Source organism: Manacus candei, unplaced genomic scaffold (assembly GCF_025592945.1).
Source record: "Manacus candei isolate 608988 ecotype Guabito, Panama unplaced genomic scaffold, ASM2559294v1 h1tg000076l, whole genome shotgun sequence".
NCBI classification, from domain to species: domain Eukaryota; kingdom Metazoa; phylum Chordata; class Aves; order Passeriformes; family Pipridae; genus Manacus; species Manacus candei.
In genome coordinates, this window is record NW_026138124.1 from 4330738 (window position 1) to 4349317 (window position 18580).

Consider the following 18580-nt stretch of genomic DNA (forward strand, 5'->3'; position numbering starts at 1 on the left):
TTCCTGCCTAAATTCCTGGCAGCTTGTTATCCTGGAGTTGCAGTGAGTGCAGATGCATGTTAGGATGAGTAATTGCCTTCACCCATTGCATCTGACAGAGCTCACCAGTGAGATGACATGTTTTTGGAGAACCTTATCTCATGACTAAATATATAGATATATGGATATATATCTTTTCCTGAGCGTGGGGGTAAGGGAGAAGCCTTTTTTTCCTTGGAGTGCTGATGCACATCCAGTCACAAGACAGGGAATGCTCTCAGCCTACAAACCTGGAGCATCTCTGACAGTTGAGGTGCTGCTCTTGGAGACTCTGGGTGGTTTGCACTGCAGTGGGGAACAGTAACCACTGTCATCTGTTCTTGAGGTTAAATTCCTTTAGAGCAATACAGTCTTCATCCTGCCTGCTGTAGAGATGCACAGGGGGGATCATATTTTAACTGTTTTAACATCCTGTCTACAGTTGGAAATGAAGCAGAAATCCCTGATGGGGAGGGGAAATGATACTGAGGAGAAGCAGAACACGGAAGCAAGTGAGGTGAACCCAGAAACTCTTGGTGAGTGTTGCCTTTCCAAATGTATAAGCACTCCAGGGAGTTTACTAAAGCATTGCCTTGTAAATCTTAAGACATTATTTTTGATGTAAAGGGTAAGTTGGCAAGTGGGGTTACTTTTTAATACCTTAAGAGATAACCCAGTGCACATTGCATGAACTGTCATTGCAATTCATTGCATGAATTGTTCTCTGCTGTTCTTTGCAGAAAATAGAATGTGAGGAAATTCTGCAGGGAGTGACCTCTCACTTGGGTCATCTGGTTCTGAACTTATGTTCATCTATTTTTGTAGATACTTCTTACCACAGTGAGCTGATGTTAGAATAGCAGCTGATGGTTATTAGAATAAAATGTATTCTCATTAACTGCTGTGTACTTCATATGGTTCAGTGGGATTATTCAGATTTGCAAATATAAACTTACCCAAGTGATGGGGTTTCATGATCAATATAATAAGGAAACCAGTATTTTCTGGCTGTCTTGGCTCAGAGGAAATAAGATAAATCACTTTCTTAGCAGAAGACAGCAAGTTTGCTGTTCAATTGTCATGGTTTTAACTCTTACTGGTTTTGTGCTGCAGCAAAACTCTGCATGCAGAAGAGCCTTCTGTTACTGAACTTTTTGCCTGTAAGAGCAAAGACGAAAGATTCTGCTTCAGACAGTTTGGAAGCCCAAGACATTGATGACCCCCAGCAGCCTGTCAGTGATAAATGCCAAAGAGAAGGTTCAGTTGTGGACATGGACTTCCAGGCAGCACATTCACCCAGTGCAGGAACTCACCCTGTTTCAAAAGAGGGGGACCAAACATCACAGTCTGAGCTGAAGATTAAACAAGTTCCAGACCCCCTCCCAACAGAAGCAGCACCTGCCTTTCATAGTAAACCTGTTGAAAATGCAGGTTCCCAGCAAGAAGATGTGTCATCACCTCCTTCCACCCCTACAAGGAAGTCTCAGCTGAGCAGGGGAAGGCTGAGGCTCCTGTCCTTCAGGTCCATGGAGGAGCCAAGACCTGTGCCTACTGTAAAGGAAAAATACCCTATTTTGAAGAACATTTTAGACTTTATAAAGGATCAGTCCCTTTCACATGAGAGGTAAGCAAATTGAAAATGTTGCCCATTATAAAATACAGAAGCTCATCTTCACACCTCTTCAGGAGGAATAAAACATATTTTAGCATCAAGACAGTATTGAAAAATATTTTACATATGAATAGTTGTCAGACTTAGGTATCAGACTTCAGCTATTCATGATCAGGTAGTGGCTCAGACAGTCCTATTTCATTTCATTTGCTTCTATCATGTAGAACAAAATGTAAAAAACAATTATTTGGCAATTTATTGTCTTGCTTCCTGAGATTTGTTTGCAGGGGCATTTTGTGTTTTATCTACAAGCAGCAAAGACATGGTGCATCACTGTTACCAATCCTTGATACCACACAGAAAGTGGTTCCATCTCAAGTTACCTGGTATTCTGAAAATGTTAATCAGAAGAGAGATTTCCTGTTCTCAGCTTGTCTGTTTGGGGCTCTAAAACATAGGGTGGTGCAGGAATTGCTGGATTCTGTTTGGAGCTCTGTCAGTCACCCAACTGCTGAAATAGAACTGAAAATTTAGATACAAAGCTCTTGTGTGATTAGTCAAAGGCTTCTTGAATTGGGATTTATTTATTTTGAAGTTTTCATTGTTTTGTTTTGTTTTGTTTTTTTTTTGCTCTTAGTGTTTTAAAGGTTCTTGCTTTGAGAAAATCCCAAGGGCAGAGTATCATGGAAGTGCTCAAGACAATCCGCCAGTGCCTCAACTCTCTTGGGCAGCCACACTGCTTTCACCCTCCCTGTGTGCTCTTCCTCCTGGAACTTCTGGCCTGCCAGAAAGATTTCACAAAGTAGGTCGTTATTTGGATAAATCTCAGCCATGTGATTTAATGTCTTAGTCCTTGTGCTCCCCCAGTTCATGTATATTGAAAACAGTAGAAAGTTATTGCTTTTCAACACATGTGGATAATAAAAATATGACTTGAGGTTTAGTTTTCAGGCTGCTGTGCATATCTTGTGTGCTTCAGTTAAAAAAAGGAAAATTTATTATTATTTTCAAGTGGGACTTGGTTGCACAGCTGTTCATGCCAGAAGGTATCATGTGTTTGAGTCACCCAGAAACATCTTTACAGTCCCAACCGGGTCACAATAGACTCAAAAAGACTGAAGTCTTCACTTATTGCTGTAGTTATAGTTCCTCTCTGGTTCTAGATTGGTTTCTGTGTCATCTAAGAGAAAACTGTAGTGATCCAACTAATTTAACTTGTAATTACTTAGGTAACATTGCATCTTTATAATTTTGGTGAACTTTAGGTGTCATCTTGATTTACAGAGTATCTGGCAGAATGACATCCAAGATTGGTGCACACTGTAACATTTGCTTTTTCATGAATTTTCATAACTTTGGCTGTGACACCTGTACCAGACCAGTTTTTTTGTGGGGTGGCATATTCCATTCTTGTGCCAGAGGCCAAAGGGATGGATGTCAAGCCAAGGTCTGCAGTGCTGTTGGCTTGGCACCAGTTCCTGGACATGCTCCCACACCCAGGGAAAAGAGCCAAAGGAGATCATATCAATTATATGGTTGTGCAGTTGTTGTTCTAAGTGAAGAAAGACAATTTGGATTTTTTTTTTTTTCCAAATTTTGTGTACAACTAGAAAGCCCTGTCTCAGATCAGGAGCCAATACTGTGCTGCTCTGGTTCATAAATTTAGGTCTCATTTCTGTGGTGTGTCAACTCTGTCACTTGGCTTCTCCCTTGTCAGGAGCTCTCCATGGTCATCTTGTGCACTGACTTCCTTTAAGATCTTGATTAGATTTTTGTAAAGGACCTTTTTAATTCGAAGGAATGTTCTATCATTAGTGCCACGAGTTCCTTCTGATTTCTGGTACAGAATTCTTTTATTTTTGTTTGAAACTACCAGACTGCATTTTAAAAAACCACAACATTCTTCCCACTTTTGGGGGGGGGTTTAAAAATAGCCTGTTTGTAAAATATTTACAAACCATCCTACCTAAAATATAACAATGAATTCTAGATTACTAAACTGACTCTTTGATTTCCAGCTATTTTGGAAACTTGGAAGGTTGTGGTGCTGAGCTACACAAAGAGATTCGGGAGTCCTACTATCAACTTGTTTTATTCCTGGTTAATTCTGTGAAGGGATTTAGTGCTATTAATGACAGGTACAGTACAATTCTTGCCTTATGTCTGTGATTTTTATTCACTGTTCCTCCACACCTCTTCCCTTATCATTTGTTATTTGTTGTTTAATGCCTTAATTAATTTTGACTTAATCAAACTGTACTTTGCATTATTTACAGAACTAAATAAGGATCTTGTGATCAAAATAGCCAAGTTGGCATGTTATTACTACTATGCAGGAAACCACAATAAATTTATCAATGTTAAAAACTTGAATTATTGCATTTTGTAGTTCTAATTCCACGATGTGTTTCTAAAGCTTGGTAGTAAAATACTGGAAATAGCAAATTTATTGTGGAATACTTGGGCAAGAGTGATGCCACGATAAATATGGCAATTCTGCAGCCATGCTTTAATGTTAAAACTCATGTTTTGTAGCATTCTGGTTAGCATTTTGGGGATTTCTAGCTGTGTGTCCTAAAGAAATGAGAATTTTGTGACTCTAAATGTCAGTCTCTCTGCCAGTAACTCTCAAGTCCTTTCTTCAGTTTTGACTGAAGATGGCAAAGTTTTCTAAGAGAAAAAATTCCTCCAAAATGTACTGCAGAGAAGAGACAAACCCTCTTGCTAATGCTGGGGCAATAGCATAAGCTCCATCTTAAGTGAATCCATAAAGACACCACCTTTATTTCGAATTCCATAGTCTATGCCTGCTAAATTGTGTAAGCTAATACACTGATAAACCTGAGTTATTCATTTTAATGCAGAGTAAAGCCTGAAAATCAGTGTATAGGTGTCTGCCCTACTCCCCAGACACCATTTCAACTTTAGGTCGTGTTTTATTTTCTTTTATTTTTATTTAGGTCATTGCTTCCTGCCTTATCCTGTGTGCAGACAGCTCTCCTTCACCTCCTGGATATGAGCTGGGAGCCAAGTGATCTTTCCTTCTTTGTTGAGATTCAGTTGCCACATCTCCTCATGACAACATCACAGGAGAACATAAGTATCCATGACAGTGTCATTTGGTGAGTCAGGAAGGATGCAGGGTTCACATGGTACTAAATATTGATACCATTTTACCCAGAAAGGCTCCTGAACTTTGTGCTGGAACAAGCAGTAAAACTACTATTAACAAGTATGGCATAATTTTGGCCAGTATCCAAAGGCTTAACTGAAGTATTTGAATTCTTTTGCAGCCTTGCCAGTGCAGAAACTTATCAAACTTTTATCTTTAACCTGATTGCTGCTGGAGCACTTCACTTGTTCAGCAGTGTAGCAGGAGGTAGATAATGCTGGTTCTTCCCTTGATAAATGTTTTTAACACCTTCATGTTGCAGTTTTGTATTAGTTGTACTTCTTACACATGGGCAAATGTGAAGGTCAAAAAGCTTTTAAATGTCTCATCTGACCTGCCAGCATTTCAAACGTGTTATAAGTTTAGATTTTTCTGATTTTTCTGATCTCCATATGTATTTAAGAATGTGTCACAGGCAAGAAGCTGCTGTCTATGTGGTCATTTATTAACCAGGTGAATGGGAGTTCTCACTGTTCTGTTTTTATTACCATGTTATAGCACTTGGTTCTTTAAAAAAAAAAAAGGAAATTTTTGTTAAAGGGAAGCCTGATTGCATTCAGACTTAATTTTAAGCTTGCTTTTCTTTTAGTCAGTGGAGTGAAGAAGATGAAATTGCAGACTACAAGCAAAACTGTGAATGGATGGATGAATGTCAGGATGTAATGTTTGAGACCTGGTATGAAAAGATAGCTCAAGCTGACCCAGACAAGCAGAGAAAGGTGACCTCATGTTTTGTTTATTTATCTGCAGAAGGGTTAGATAGGAGACCTTCAAAAACCTAAAGGAATCTGGCTTAAACTGAATTTTCATGAGTTGGATCTCCGGCTCCCTGTAGACTTTCAAAAAAGTGATTAAAAGATCCCCGTCCATTTTTAGCAGGGGGAGTGTTCTGCTTTCTAAAACAGGCTTTCTCAAAGTCAGAAAATAATCCTCAAGCAAGCTGTGTCCATGTCTTGCTCTAGATGCACATGTTTGTGGCTCGTTACTGTGACCTGCTGAACGTGGACATATCCTGTGACGGCTGTGACGAAATCGCGCCGTGGCACCGGTACCGCTGCCTGCAGTGCAACGACATGGACCTGTGTAAAACCTGCTTCCTGGGTGAGAGCCACTGAATAACCCCTCAGAACCCTGTGCTCGGAGGCAAAATATGAATTATACATGAAGTAAAGTCAAACGCTTTTTTCCTGGGGAACTTCAGAAATGCTGAACTTTTCTTTTCCTAATCTGAATCAGGAAAAGATCCTGTATCAAAAAGGTTTTACAGGGTGATCTTTCCTTACAGGTGGAGTTAAACCTGAAGGCCATGAGGATGACCATGAAATGGTTAACATGGAATATGCCTGTGATCACTGCCAAGGAGTTATCATAGGTCGGAGAATGAACTGCAATGTGTGTGATGACTTTGACCTTTGCTATGGGTGCTACCATGCAAAGAAATACTCTGACAGGTATTAAATATGTCATTTTCTTCTCCCCCCACACTTGGCAGAAAAAGATAATTAGCATCAAAGTACAATCAGTCCTTCTCATGGGGCTTCCTGCAAGGCTGTGCCTGACGTCAGAACATTTCCTTGGTGTCCTTTGGGGAAATGTGGCAAATACAGGACCAGTTCAGCAAAAATCTCTGTGGTTTGAAAACCTGCCTCAACCTTTGAAGTAACTTGGTAGGAATTCTTTTCTGGCCATGACTGTGAAAGCTGCAGGAGGAGAGTTACCAGCCCTGTATGACAGGATAGAAGAATTGAACACTGCTGTGTGTAGATAACAGTTTTCAGTGCTCGACACCAAAGATCCTAAAAAACAGGCCCACAGTTGGAACCTCTGGAATGTGTTGGGTCTTAAAGGTTTCCTGTAAAGGTGTTGTGTGTTACTGACTACACTGGTTAGCAGGAAAACAGCTGCATTTCTAACTGCTGTCCCTTCTCCTTGCAGCCACCTGCCCACCCACAGCATCACGGTGTATCCCATGGTGACCATCCGGATCAGCGACCGGCAGCGCCTCATCCAGCCCTACGTCCACAACTACTCCTGGCTGTTGTTTGCAGCCCTGACCCTCTACAGTGCAGATCTGGCAAATGGGGAGGAAGTGGAAGGAGAGAAGCTGGATTCCCAGGTCCTCAGCCATGCCCGAGTTCTGCAGCATCAGTGCATCCAGCTCATCGGGGACTGCTTGATGAAAGCGCAGCACGGAAAGGGTGAGTCAGCCCCTGCTGCTCCCAAACAATGGGGTCTGCAAGTGTCAGAGGAGTCTGCCATTACTCACTCCAAAGTTTCCAGAGGAAAAGGGAAGCCACTGTGTACTTCTCTGAGAATAACTGTTTATGTAGAAAGCAAATGTAGAACAAGTGTCGTTCAGGGTCACTGGAACGTGGAAAATGGAGAGCTTGAGAAAATTAATTTTGTGCTTCTGTAAATATTGAAGACAACTTGGCAACTCTTTGGTTGTTTTTTTTTCCATCATGGCTCTTGTATTGACTGATCTCTTTACAGCTTCATGTTCTGTTAGTAACGTGGTAGTGACAGCTGAAGGACAGCAAATAACTTGGAGGAAAAGGCTTTTTGCTCTGTATCTTTTGGGAAGAATTTTTTAACCTTATTTGTGATAGGAGAAGTTTCTGGGGATGATGTCTGTTTGTCTGGAAAGGGGGATTTCTGTGTACTAAGAGCTACTACAGAAAACAGGGCGATACAAATTCAACCTATGTTGAATGTATCAAAAATTCCAGACTAAAATTCAAATAAGCTTGTTGGTAGTTTTTGTGGGCAGCTCTAACACAGTTGAAATACCACCACCACCACCAAGTACTTTTGCATACTCATTATTTAACCTGTTTGTAACATGTAGTTTTATTGTACAAATATTTGAGTGGTCAGAAGATTCAAAGATAAGACAAATTTAATTAACCTTTCATAATTAACACTGTTGGCAGGTATCTCTAACACTTTCTTAAATTAATTAAGACCTCTATCCCTATGGTATCTTTGTGGTGGAAGATGTCACCACCTGTTCATCACTGTTAATGGAATTAGTACTTAATGGAACTACATAATTAAATGAACATGATTGGAAACATCTTTTTGATGGAGTTGATATTCAAAAGAAGTGTGTGAGAAGTTGGCAATTCTCTTTTAAAATGTTTCAGTTCTGCTTTTTGCCCATCTTGCCACTCAACAGCTTTTACAACTTTCTTGCTCTCAGGACTGAAAAATTTAGCTCTCCTCTGCATGTTACCAGAAGATGAATCCTTCTCAGAGAATGACACTGTTTCAGGCAGTCCTGCCACAGACAGTGCTCCAAAAAGGCATCCTGGTGATAAAGCAGGGAAGGGAAGAGATGAGAAACCCAGCACAGGCTCCTTTGTGCATTGTAATGTGAGTACCTGTTACTTCCTGATATCAGATGTGTGATCTTCAGCTGCTTAAACACCCTCTTCTGGACCTGTAACTGAAATAATGGATAGTAATGATTTCATTTGTGGGTAAAAGTTAGGGGACAAGGGGACAGTTGTTGATTAGTTCACTTTTTCATTAGATCCAGCTGATCAAAGACAGAGGCATCACCTCTTAGAGAAAACTGATTCACAGAAGTATTGGAGGGAAGGGATAAAGATCATTCTTTCTGAAAGGGCTGTCATTTCCCCTGGTTGGTAGCACTGTTTAGGTAGGAAAATGGGTTTCCTACAGTTTTACAGTGTATAAAACAGTTTATTCAGTGTATAAAACCATTACAGTATAATAATTTTATGCTCAGGGATACAAGAAAATAAATAAACTTAACTGTATGAAAGCTTAAGACATGAATACATCAAGAAGTTATTCACCAATAAAAGGTTTTGATATTTGTAGAAAAAAATGTTTGTCAAGTGCAGATGACTGACTTCTTTCCGTGCTTGTTTCTGCAGGTATTAAATTTTGTTTTAATCTTTTAGTACCTTTGTTTTATTCTTAGGGGAAAGGAGGCACTCGCAAGGAAATCCAGTCTCCTGCAGAAGAGAAAGCAGGAAAACAAGGAAGTGAAAGCAAAGGTGTCTTTGCAAAGAAAGCTGTTGTGAGACAAGAGTCAGACTTTTCTGTGGATGAGACTGTTTCTCCAGCAGGTAAAAAATGATTCCTCGCTTTCCCTGTCACAGGAATACCCATTCATGTGCAAAGCAAACAGCTGTCTTTTTATTCCTAATCCAATTTTGCATATTTGCAAATGTCTTTAATGCACTCAAACTCTGCTTTGTGAAAGCTGCCAAGCACATTGCTTTGAACAACTACCATGCAGCTGGTTTAATGGATTCTAGAAGTCAGAGGAGACTTCCACAGATACATATTCATGTATACATATCAAAGTTCCTGTTGGCCTAACACAATATTTGTGTGTTCTGATGTGCTTGGAACCAGAAATTTGGTGTCTTATCCTGTTTAATATTGTAAGAATTATGATTGTTCAATGGATCTGTCTGTAGCACTGGTCTTTATATGTTTTTAGTAGATGATGTAAATCTGTTTACCTACTGTCTTTTATTATAAAGATTTTTTTTCTCAAATTTTTATCTTTTTTAAAAGTTCTATTTCTTTTTAGATTTTAATTATAAAAATTAAGCTATCTCATATTTCTTTTATTTTTAATATCACTTGGGGTATTTTCTTCTTTTGTTTTTATTTAAACAGCAGGTGACTCCCTCTCAGAGGATTCAGCCCAAAAGCAAGCAGAGAAGGTTTTAATACCTAGCCAGGAACAAGTTTTTGCTGAATGCTCTCAGAAGAGGATTCTGGGACTGCTGGCTGCTATGTTACCACCTTTCAAATCAGTTAGTTCTTTTCACTTCAATCTGGGTAGTTTTCTAGGTGTAACCAGTAAAATGAATAAAATTCATAATGAATTAAATGTGGGAAATGGGCTTTTGTTGCTTATGTGTTATAAAATTTGAATTAGAATGTCTTAAGACAGTGCACATTACTGAGCTCATGGCAGGGGGGAGGGAAGGGAATTGTATCCATGAGCAGTTTGTCTTAACTGTTCAACACCTACAGGGTTTAAATCTTCAGTTTAGGTCAATTTAACAGGCCAACAACCAAAGTAGGAACACAATTTCTTCATTCCTCTTTTCCTGTTTGAAAGACCATTAGAGCAGAAGCTTCGTATGTGCTGACTTTGACTCAAAATCTTGTTTTCTTTCCTTGCCTTACTGAGGATTTTCTCTTTCTGCAGGGCTCCACAATGTCTTTGATGAACCTGGAACAAATACTTCCACTGATGTTTCATGTTGTAATCTCAAATGCTGGCCACTTAAATGAAACTTATCATTTAACCTTGGGACTTCTGGGCCAGTTAATCCTGAGGCTTATGCCTGCAGAAGTGGATGCTGCAGTGACTAAAATCCTTTCAGCCAAACACAATTTGTTTGTACCAGGAGATGGGTCTACAGTGCCAGAAGGATGGAAGACAACTCATCTCCTGTTCAGTCTGGGAGCTGTGTGTTTAGACAGGTGCTTTTTTCCTTTAAACCAATTAATTAATCTCTGATGACTTGTAATTTTCTTTCATGGATGTCTCGTGCATAGAGGCTTTTTAATTGAAAGTCAATTAAACCTGTGCCCTGATTGTGGAAAGGGTTTAGCATCTGCAGCCCTTGCTGCAGTGGGAATCTTAATTTCCTTCCAGAAGAAGGCTGGCTGCTGAAAAGTGGCTTTATTTCCTGTGCTTACCTACATAGCATGTCATAGAGGAAGAAGGAAGGTTTGGAAACTTTGAGGAAAACCAAAATACAGCCCCATAAGTTTTATATGACGTTAATTCTCTTGCATTGTTACATCTCTTGTGTAACTTGGGAAAGGAGGAGAGTGTGTCCTGTTGTAATCACCAGTGCTGAATTCTGGAGCTGGCCCTTTTGTGTGAGAGTGTTCAAGAGAGAGGGTTTTGTCTGGTAAGATTGCAGTGGAAACAGCAGGGAGGGACAGATTTTGAAGCTCCTGAGAAAGCTCCAAGCATTCTGAGATTAACGCTGTGCCTGTTAAATGTGACTTATTTTTCAGTGTAGCTGTTGTTTCACAGGGAAGGTTCACAAACAAATAGAAAAGTGTATGAAATTTAGAGGCAGAATATCCAGAGCATCAGCTGAGGGAAAGGATTTTCTCCAAAACTAACTTTAGAGCAAGGAGGCCAGTCCCTCTGGATTGTTTGTGTGATCCCAGAGTGAGCAGGTAGTCACATACATGGGAAATAAACTGCTCGCTGTCATGCCAGCAGAAACTTCTGAGCTCTAAACTAAAATTCAGAATTAACAGTGACAGTGTTCAGGCACACTTTGATTTGGGACTGTAAACCCTTTCAGAAAACAGAGGAGTGTTTACATTCTAGTGAGGAAAAACCAAACGGAATTAATGTGTCAGCTGGCGCGAAAGCTTCAAATATTTGGAAAAACTGTTTTGTAACAATATGAAAGCTCCAGCTCTGACAGATTAAGAGTGATACGGAAAAACATTTCCAGGTAAGTGTAGTCAGCCCCCCTAATGCAGCCTGCTCTTGCTTTGCAGTCGTGTGGGCCTGGACTGGGCGAGTTCCATGGCAGATATCCTTCGATCCCTGAACTCCTCCGTGCAGTGGCACAGTGTGATCGCTGCCTTCACTGACCACTGCATCAAGCAGCTGCCCTTCCAGCTAAAACACACCAATATCTTCACTTTACTGGTGCTGGTTGGGTTTCCTGAGGTAAGTGGCCTGTTGGTACTAAAGCAGATGAAATTGGTTAAAGCTTTTAGGTGTTTATTTCTAAACACGATGGATTTCATCAACTGGGGACATCCATTATAAACTCTCAAAACACTCTGTGCCAGAGTTCACATCTTTCCACTTGTGCACAGTTTGATCTAATCAAATTTGTACAAAATGTTGATCTAATCAAGAATAATGAGGCTGGTTTTCCCTGGCATTTCTTTGAATGCTACTTACAACTACTGCAAGAAAAGCTTAATATGTTTGAATAACTTTTATACAAGCAAAACAATCCAGTCTCACTCTTGATGTTCCTAACTCTGATATACTGCCTATGTAGCATTAAGTTGGTTTTTGCAGGCATTTATTTTATAGAAGTGAACAGCTGTTTTCTAAAGATGAGCAAATATCTGGCAGCAAGCAGAGGGTTCAGCTAAAAAATACAATACCAAGTATAAGCAAATGGAACCAATATAATGCATGGCTGTGTGTTTGCAAACAAGTGTTCCAAATGATGACTGAAATTCTGCTGCCACTTCAGGTGCTGTGTATGGGCACTCGTTCTGTGTACATGGACAATGCCAACGAGCCTCACAACGTGATCATCCTGAAGCATTTCACGGAGAAAAACAGGGCCGTGGTCGTGGACATCAAAACCCGCAAGAGAAAAACAGGTTCTGTGACATTTTTGTTTTATCAGAGGATCACACAGCATTGCCTTACAGTTTCTTATGGAAGCCCAAAAGCATGTTTTTATCTAGACCACTTTGTGTGGGTCTGCAGAGTTTGAAAGCCATTATTAGTAAGGTGTCTGATTTTCTGCCTCAGCTAATTCTGCTTGCAGGTCACAAACAAATTGTGAAGCTTCTGCAGTAATGGTTGGGAAGACATGTTTTCTTTTTGAAACTCTGGCATTTATTTTTATTCAGAAAAAGATTTAGAAAACTGTCGAGACCATTCTGTTAAATTGAGAAATCTCAGCAACTCTTCCTGTTTTGAGATTTGCTTACTGCTTTTGTCTTATCCTTTTCACACCTGTGCTTAGTGTTTTAAAACAATTACTACTTTAAAAACAGTTTGGATACCCCTAAAATCTGAGACCAAGTTAAATGTTTAACATACAACAAATTAGTTGAATCCCTAGGAGCAAAGACTTTCAGCTTTGGGATACGTGACCTGATATTGTGAAGTTAATAAAGCAAAGGTTGTCCTAAGATTTGACTGTTGAAGTTGTGTAAAAGACATTTGGAAAAATCAACAGACTAAACTGCTTTTTGATATTGAAGGAAGATTGAACATAAAAGCTTTTCTTTTTTTTAACTGTTGACATTTTAAACAGTAAGACTGGCAAGATTTATTTCATCATATCAATTGCAGGTCAAAACTTTCCCCGTTTTAATTGTAAAATGCAACCTGTGCTGCTTTAATGCTGTACTGCTAACGTGCAAATATGTGCAGACAATCAGCTGTTGCCAGGAGCTACCTTGGGATTTTTAATTTGCATTGAAAAAATGAAATATTTTCTTGGCTGAGGTAATTTCAGTACAAGACCTTTATTAGAACACAATTCATGTAGGGATTGTGATCATGTCTCAGCCTACTCATATCTACTGGTAGGAGATGACTCCACAACATTTGAAAATGAACCTGGAACGTTGTGTTTGTTCTCTGTTGTAGTGAAAGACTATCAGTTGATACAGAAATGTGAACAAGAGGGCAGTGATTCCCAGACCCAGCTGAGACAGTACCTCCAGCACTTTGTCCTCATATCCACCCACCTCCTGCAAACCAGCCTGGACAGCAGCTATGCTGAGGCAGTGGAAACAACCTGGGTCTTGTCACTGGCTCTGAAGGGGCTTTACAGAACTCTGAAGGTATCTGGCATTAGACTGTTACAGATAAATAACAATTCATGTTCTACCCTGCACTACAGGAACTTGGGGATTGACTGAGCACATTGGGGAACTCCTGCAAGGGCATTTCTCTCACAGCTGGCTCCTCTCATTCCCAATCTGGAGGGGAGTGAAAATGTTGCTGGGCTTTAAATAGCATTTGTGAGTCTGAGCTGGGAGTTGGATTGCTTCTCCTCTCTGGGGGCCAACCATTCATGAAAGCTGAAGAAGAAATTCATGGAGAGAACACTTTATGGAGTGAGGTTCACATTCCCCTTTTCTCACTCCTGAAGTATTTGAAGAGGGAACATGTGGTTTTTTGACTGTCAGAACAAAACAGACAGTCAGTTACTACTATGTACATGTCCTAGATGATCCCTTTAAGGGATTTGAAGTGGAGATTTGTGTTTTAAGGAAATGAAAGGGTTCCCAGTGTAGTTCATCTGGGCAGGAAATCTATCTGAGGCTGTGTGACAAGGCCTCACAAGCACTGTGATGCATTGTTCCCTTTTTTCTTATTTATTTGTTTGTGTGTGTCTGTAGATTCATGGCTTCAAGGAAGTCCAAGCTGCCTTTCTTCAGTCTGGTTTGCTCAAGCTTCTAGTGAAGAAATGTAGCAAAGGGACTGGCTTCAGTAAGACCTGGCTTCTGCGAGACTTGGAGGTAAGAAAAGTGACACTTTAGGAAGTCAGGCTACACACAGCAGCTCAGAACTTATGGCACTGCACTTCCCTTCTGGGAGGGAAGTCTCAAGAGTATTTCTAATTAGTCCCTAAAATATGTTCACTTAACTGTATCCCTCAATCTACCTCTTTCTGTCCATCATAATTGTGTAGATAATAGTCCAACTTCTTTAAAGCAGGGGCTGATTTTAATTAATTTCATTATATTTGAAAGAAATGTGCAAGATGAGGCATTAATCATCTACTCAGTTTCTTTTGTGGATTTTATTTAGGCTGTTCCTGAAAATTCTTCCATTTAAAAAATAATTCTTCCATATTCTTCCATTTAAAAAGTAATAATCTCAAAGCAAAGCATGCCTTGCCTTGCTCCCTGACGAGCACGAGGTGCTGCTGCAGTGCAGATGGGGACATGCTCGTGTGTGGGGATGTTCTGGCAGGAGGATTGTTAATTCCTGAGAGAGAAGTGTGGTTCAGCTGTTAGCTGTGTTTTATCTTGGCCAAGAGTTGTGTTAATTGATATGTGGGACTGCAGCTCTGCTGAAGCCAGAGGGATGTTTTCAAAGGAGAAGAGTGTGGAGGGGCATCACTGGCATTTTGGTGACAGTCATTTTGCTCTGTGAGAATCCTCAAACCTTTGATGTATTGAAACGGTTAAATAATAATTTTCTCACATTTTTTCACGCTCTCAACTAATCACTGAAGTTGTCTTTGTAGCAGCCTGGAAGGTGTAACTCATTTGTGAAGTGGGAAATGGTTTGGTTTTGTGTTTTGGGAGTTTTTCTTTTTTTAGGTGCTGCTTCTTTTTAGAATAGCATGTGTTAAACACTGTCCAGATCTGATAATGTTCTTAAATGCTGCTTGCAGATACACTAATAATATCTACAGCTGTCACACCATATGCTACCTTTTTTCTGTACAGATTTTGTCAATAATGCTGTATTCCTCAAAGCAAGATATCAGTTGCCTGGCTGAACAGGAGGACACTGAACGGGAAGAAAGGGAACAAGACCAAGATGTGGAGCAGCCTGTTGTTGGTCCTGTTGATGTAGAGCAGAACAAACTTGACCCTCTGGAGGGTTTGGATGAAGCCACCAAAATATGCTTCTTGGTATTTAAACTTAGTTTACCTCCTTTGAAGTTACTGTGAATTTTCTAGTTGCATAAAACATTAGGTAGTTTATATGGCTGGTTTTCTTCTAAATTTACAAAATATGGGTCTATGCTTTCAGTGTATCATTCTCTAAAGAAAATAAAATAGATTTTGTAGCAGTGAATGCTACAAAATCATTAGAAAGTGTTTTGCTAAATTAATTTTCATTTTTTTAACCCGAATATTAAGTTCATTAATTCTCTACCTAGCAGTGGGAAAATAGTACTATGACATCCTCAAAGAACCTCAAATTTATTTTCCCCATATAATACCTTTTTTTTTCCTTTTCTTGCTCCTTTCTCAGATGACACATGATGCACTTAATGCACCTCTCCATATTCTTCGAGCCATGTATGAGCTGCAGATGAAAAGAACAGATTCCTTTTTCCTGGAGGTTCAAAAGAGGTATGTGACAGTCTGGGTCCAGCAGAAAGACAGTTGCTAGATGTGGGTGAAAACCTAAAATCTTCTTGGGGCCAAACAGAAATTGTTCCAAGGATACAATTTGGTTTTCATGTCTGAAAAAGTAAGGCAATAAACTCCTGTTGAGGTGTATTTGTGGAAGCAAGTCACCATCTTCTGCAACACGTCACGTGTTCTTCTCTGTGTGGTAACTCCCATATGAAGATCTACTGTGGCTCTAAATTCTGCAAATTAAGGAGGAATCAAGAGCTTCCATGTGGCTTCCAGTACTCATGGAGACTCTGTGTTCTCACAGAAATGAGCAATTTTATGACACTTAAACCCTTTGGCCTGTTAGCACAGGGGAGCCAGGTCACGTGGTAAAAAACAGGTCGAGTTTAATCTTTCCAAAACAGAAGGTGGGGGGGTTTAATTTACATTTAATTGCACTAATTTACTTTGCATTGCTTTCAAAACACACTGGTGTATTTTTTTGGCTGTGTTTTGCCCCTCCCAAGGTTCGATGGGGATGTGATAACCACGGATGAGAGGATCCGAACCCTGGCCCAGAAGTGGCAGCCCAGCAAGCGCCTGAGGCTGGAGGAGCAGAGCTCCAAGGCAGTGGATACAGATATGATCATCTTACCATGTCTGGTAGGTCCATCTCCACAAACAGGAGCAATTGTGAGATAGCTAATTTAGGCACTGAGTAATTTCTGTTCTGTTTGGTAACTTCAAACCTGAGATAACTTTTTTAACATCTGAAACAATCTGTTGTTAATGTTTTATGTCAAAATTAATGAGCAGGTACAACGAGAGGCAAATATTTCTTCCTTGTAATTCCTTCCTTAAGGAAGTAAAAGAACTTGATTCTCAGCTCAGGAGAACAAATTGTGATTGCAGGCTGTAATTTCCTCCCTTTACACAAGAGAGATTGTATCTAATTGCTGTAAGCTTGTGCCATGCTACTGTTTCAGCAGATCCCTGTTATCTTACAGTGAGTTCAGCAGAACAAAGAGGCAGTGAATTTATCTTGTAAAGTAGACACTACACTTGCAAGCTTTAGGTTTTGCATTCAAAGCAGGGTCCCACAGCTCTTTGCTTTATTTTGGGTGCTCGTTCCTGGCTGGTGTCACCAGTGCAGCTGTTTATCAGTTGCACAGCAAAGTGGAAGCAGCTTCCTGAAGTAGTTTCACATAATTATAAGGAAAAAAAAAAAGATAGGCCTTTTAACAACTTATACAGAGGTTGTGAAATATCCACCCCTGGAAATTCTCCAAACTTAACTGGACAAAGCCCTGATTTTGAAGTTGTCTCAGCTTTAAGTCAGATTTGGACCAAATGATCTCCAAAGGTCCCTCCCAGCTTGCCTCATTCTGTGGCACAGCTTGGTTGCTTTACCTCTGTAGGTCAGCTTAAATTAACACTTCTGGTTAGAACTCTAACTGCTGCTTCCACTGCTGTTTATAGTCATGTAACCTTTGGCAGGGCTAAGAGTTGAACTCGATGGTCCTTGGGGGTCCCTTCCAACTCAGCATGTTCTGTGATAGTGAGAGCTGTTGACTGTTGACAAAAACAGTGTTTTTGAGGAAATCTGTCTTTTTAGTGAGAGATCCCACTTTTATGCTCTTTAACAAATTCATTTGTAAACCCAGCTTGCAGTTTAATGGCCTGGTGAGATATCCAAACATAAAGAAGCAAATTACTGGCAGCCTGTTTTCAGACTTGCCTTTCTTATTTGTTTGTTGTTTTTTTTTTTTTGCAGTCCAAGCCTGTACTCTGTGATAAAGCAACAGAAGAAACCAACCCAGTTGCCCAGAAGCTGATCACCAACACGGAGAGTGACCTCCAGCTCAGTTATGCCAAGCAGCGCCGCACCAAGAGTTCAATCCTCCTGCACAAGGAGCTGGACTCCAGAAGCAAAAAGGCTGTGAGGGACTACCTGTATCGTGTCAATGAGGCAATTGCAGTTCTTTATGCCAGGCATGTGCTGGCATCCTTGTTGGCTGAGTGGCCTGATGATGTGGCAATCAATGAGGAAATCCTAGACCTGAGTGGCCCAGCCCACATGACATACATTCTGGACATGCTTATGCAGCTGGAGGAGAAGCAGCTGTGGGAAAAAGTAAGTGGAGATTTCCCTCAGACAACGTGAGCAAAACCTGTGCCTACAAGCCATGAGACTCTGACTAACAGAAATACTTGCAGTTCCCTTTTTTTAACTCAATTGAAACTCCAAAATTTAAATTAGTTCTGAAACAGCAGTTGGAATCTGTCGGTGTCTTGATGTACTGATTCTGTTAACAGAAAGTGGAAAAAGGAGCTCCTTGGAGACAACTCTTCCAGTTATGAAAGAGAAATTGGTGAAATAGGCAATTTATTTTGAAAAAAGGCAATCTAGATGGTAATCTGTGGAAATTGGTAAAATAGGCAGTGCTTTTTGAAAGCTGCTTTTTGTTAGGTCTCAATGTGTATATTGTAATACCTGTTACTGTGGTGGAAGGGTTCTTGAAATTACAATGGAATGTTGTAACAAAAGTGGCAGGTCAAGGCTTCAGAGCAGGCCAAGCAAGTGGAGCACTGGGAGGCTTCAAAGAAGGAATTAAAAATAACCCAGAAGGCATTGATATGCCACTGAACCAATACTATGCTCTCATCTGGATTAAGTGTGTGACCTGATTCCCTCATCTCATTAAAAAATTAAAATAAGATGCAGTACAACTGGGAGAGACCTGGAGAAGAGTGCCAGGGATTATTATAGCCATGGAATAACTTCAGTATGAGGAACCAACTGGTTTTCTTCATCCTGGATATTTCTCCTCTGGAGGCACTGAGGGAGAAGGAGTAATGGAAAAGTCTATTCTTTCTCTGTAGATTTAAAGCAGTAAATAGCATGCAAAAGTTAACAGCAAGTATTATTCACTGGCCCTCCCAGTAAGAAAACA

General features: G+C 40.2%; 1 protein-coding gene across 2 annotated transcripts in view; it reads left to right on the forward strand.

Annotated features, from left to right (window-relative positions):
• Positions 1-18580, forward strand: part of ZZEF1 (zinc finger ZZ-type and EF-hand domain containing 1) — a 57325-nt gene that overhangs the window by 28770 nt on the left and 9975 nt on the right. The window contains exons 28-48 of one of the 2 annotated variants that reach the window (XM_051809277.1): positions 461-554; positions 1132-1642; positions 2268-2432; positions 3649-3768; positions 4591-4752; positions 5392-5521; positions 5765-5903; positions 6088-6253; positions 6738-7000; positions 8005-8177; positions 8755-8902; positions 9465-9604; positions 10006-10283; positions 11331-11505; positions 12050-12182; positions 13186-13382; positions 13944-14063; positions 15003-15191; positions 15538-15638; positions 16154-16289; positions 17401-17760. In XM_051809277.1, coding sequence (XP_051665237.1) covers positions 461-554; positions 1132-1642; positions 2268-2432; positions 3649-3768; positions 4591-4752; positions 5392-5521; positions 5765-5903; positions 6088-6253; positions 6738-7000; positions 8005-8177; positions 8755-8902; positions 9465-9604; positions 10006-10283; positions 11331-11505; positions 12050-12182; positions 13186-13382; positions 13944-14063; positions 15003-15191; positions 15538-15638; positions 16154-16289; positions 17401-17760 — 3900 coding nt within the window. The remainder of the gene's footprint in view (positions 1-460; positions 555-1131; positions 1643-2267; positions 2433-3648; positions 3769-4590; positions 4753-5391; positions 5522-5764; positions 5904-6087; positions 6254-6737; positions 7001-8004; positions 8178-8754; positions 8903-9464; positions 9605-10005; positions 10284-11330; positions 11506-12049; positions 12183-13185; positions 13383-13943; positions 14064-15002; positions 15192-15537; positions 15639-16153; positions 16290-17400; positions 17761-18580) is intronic. The other variant, XM_051809278.1, reaches the window with a different exon arrangement.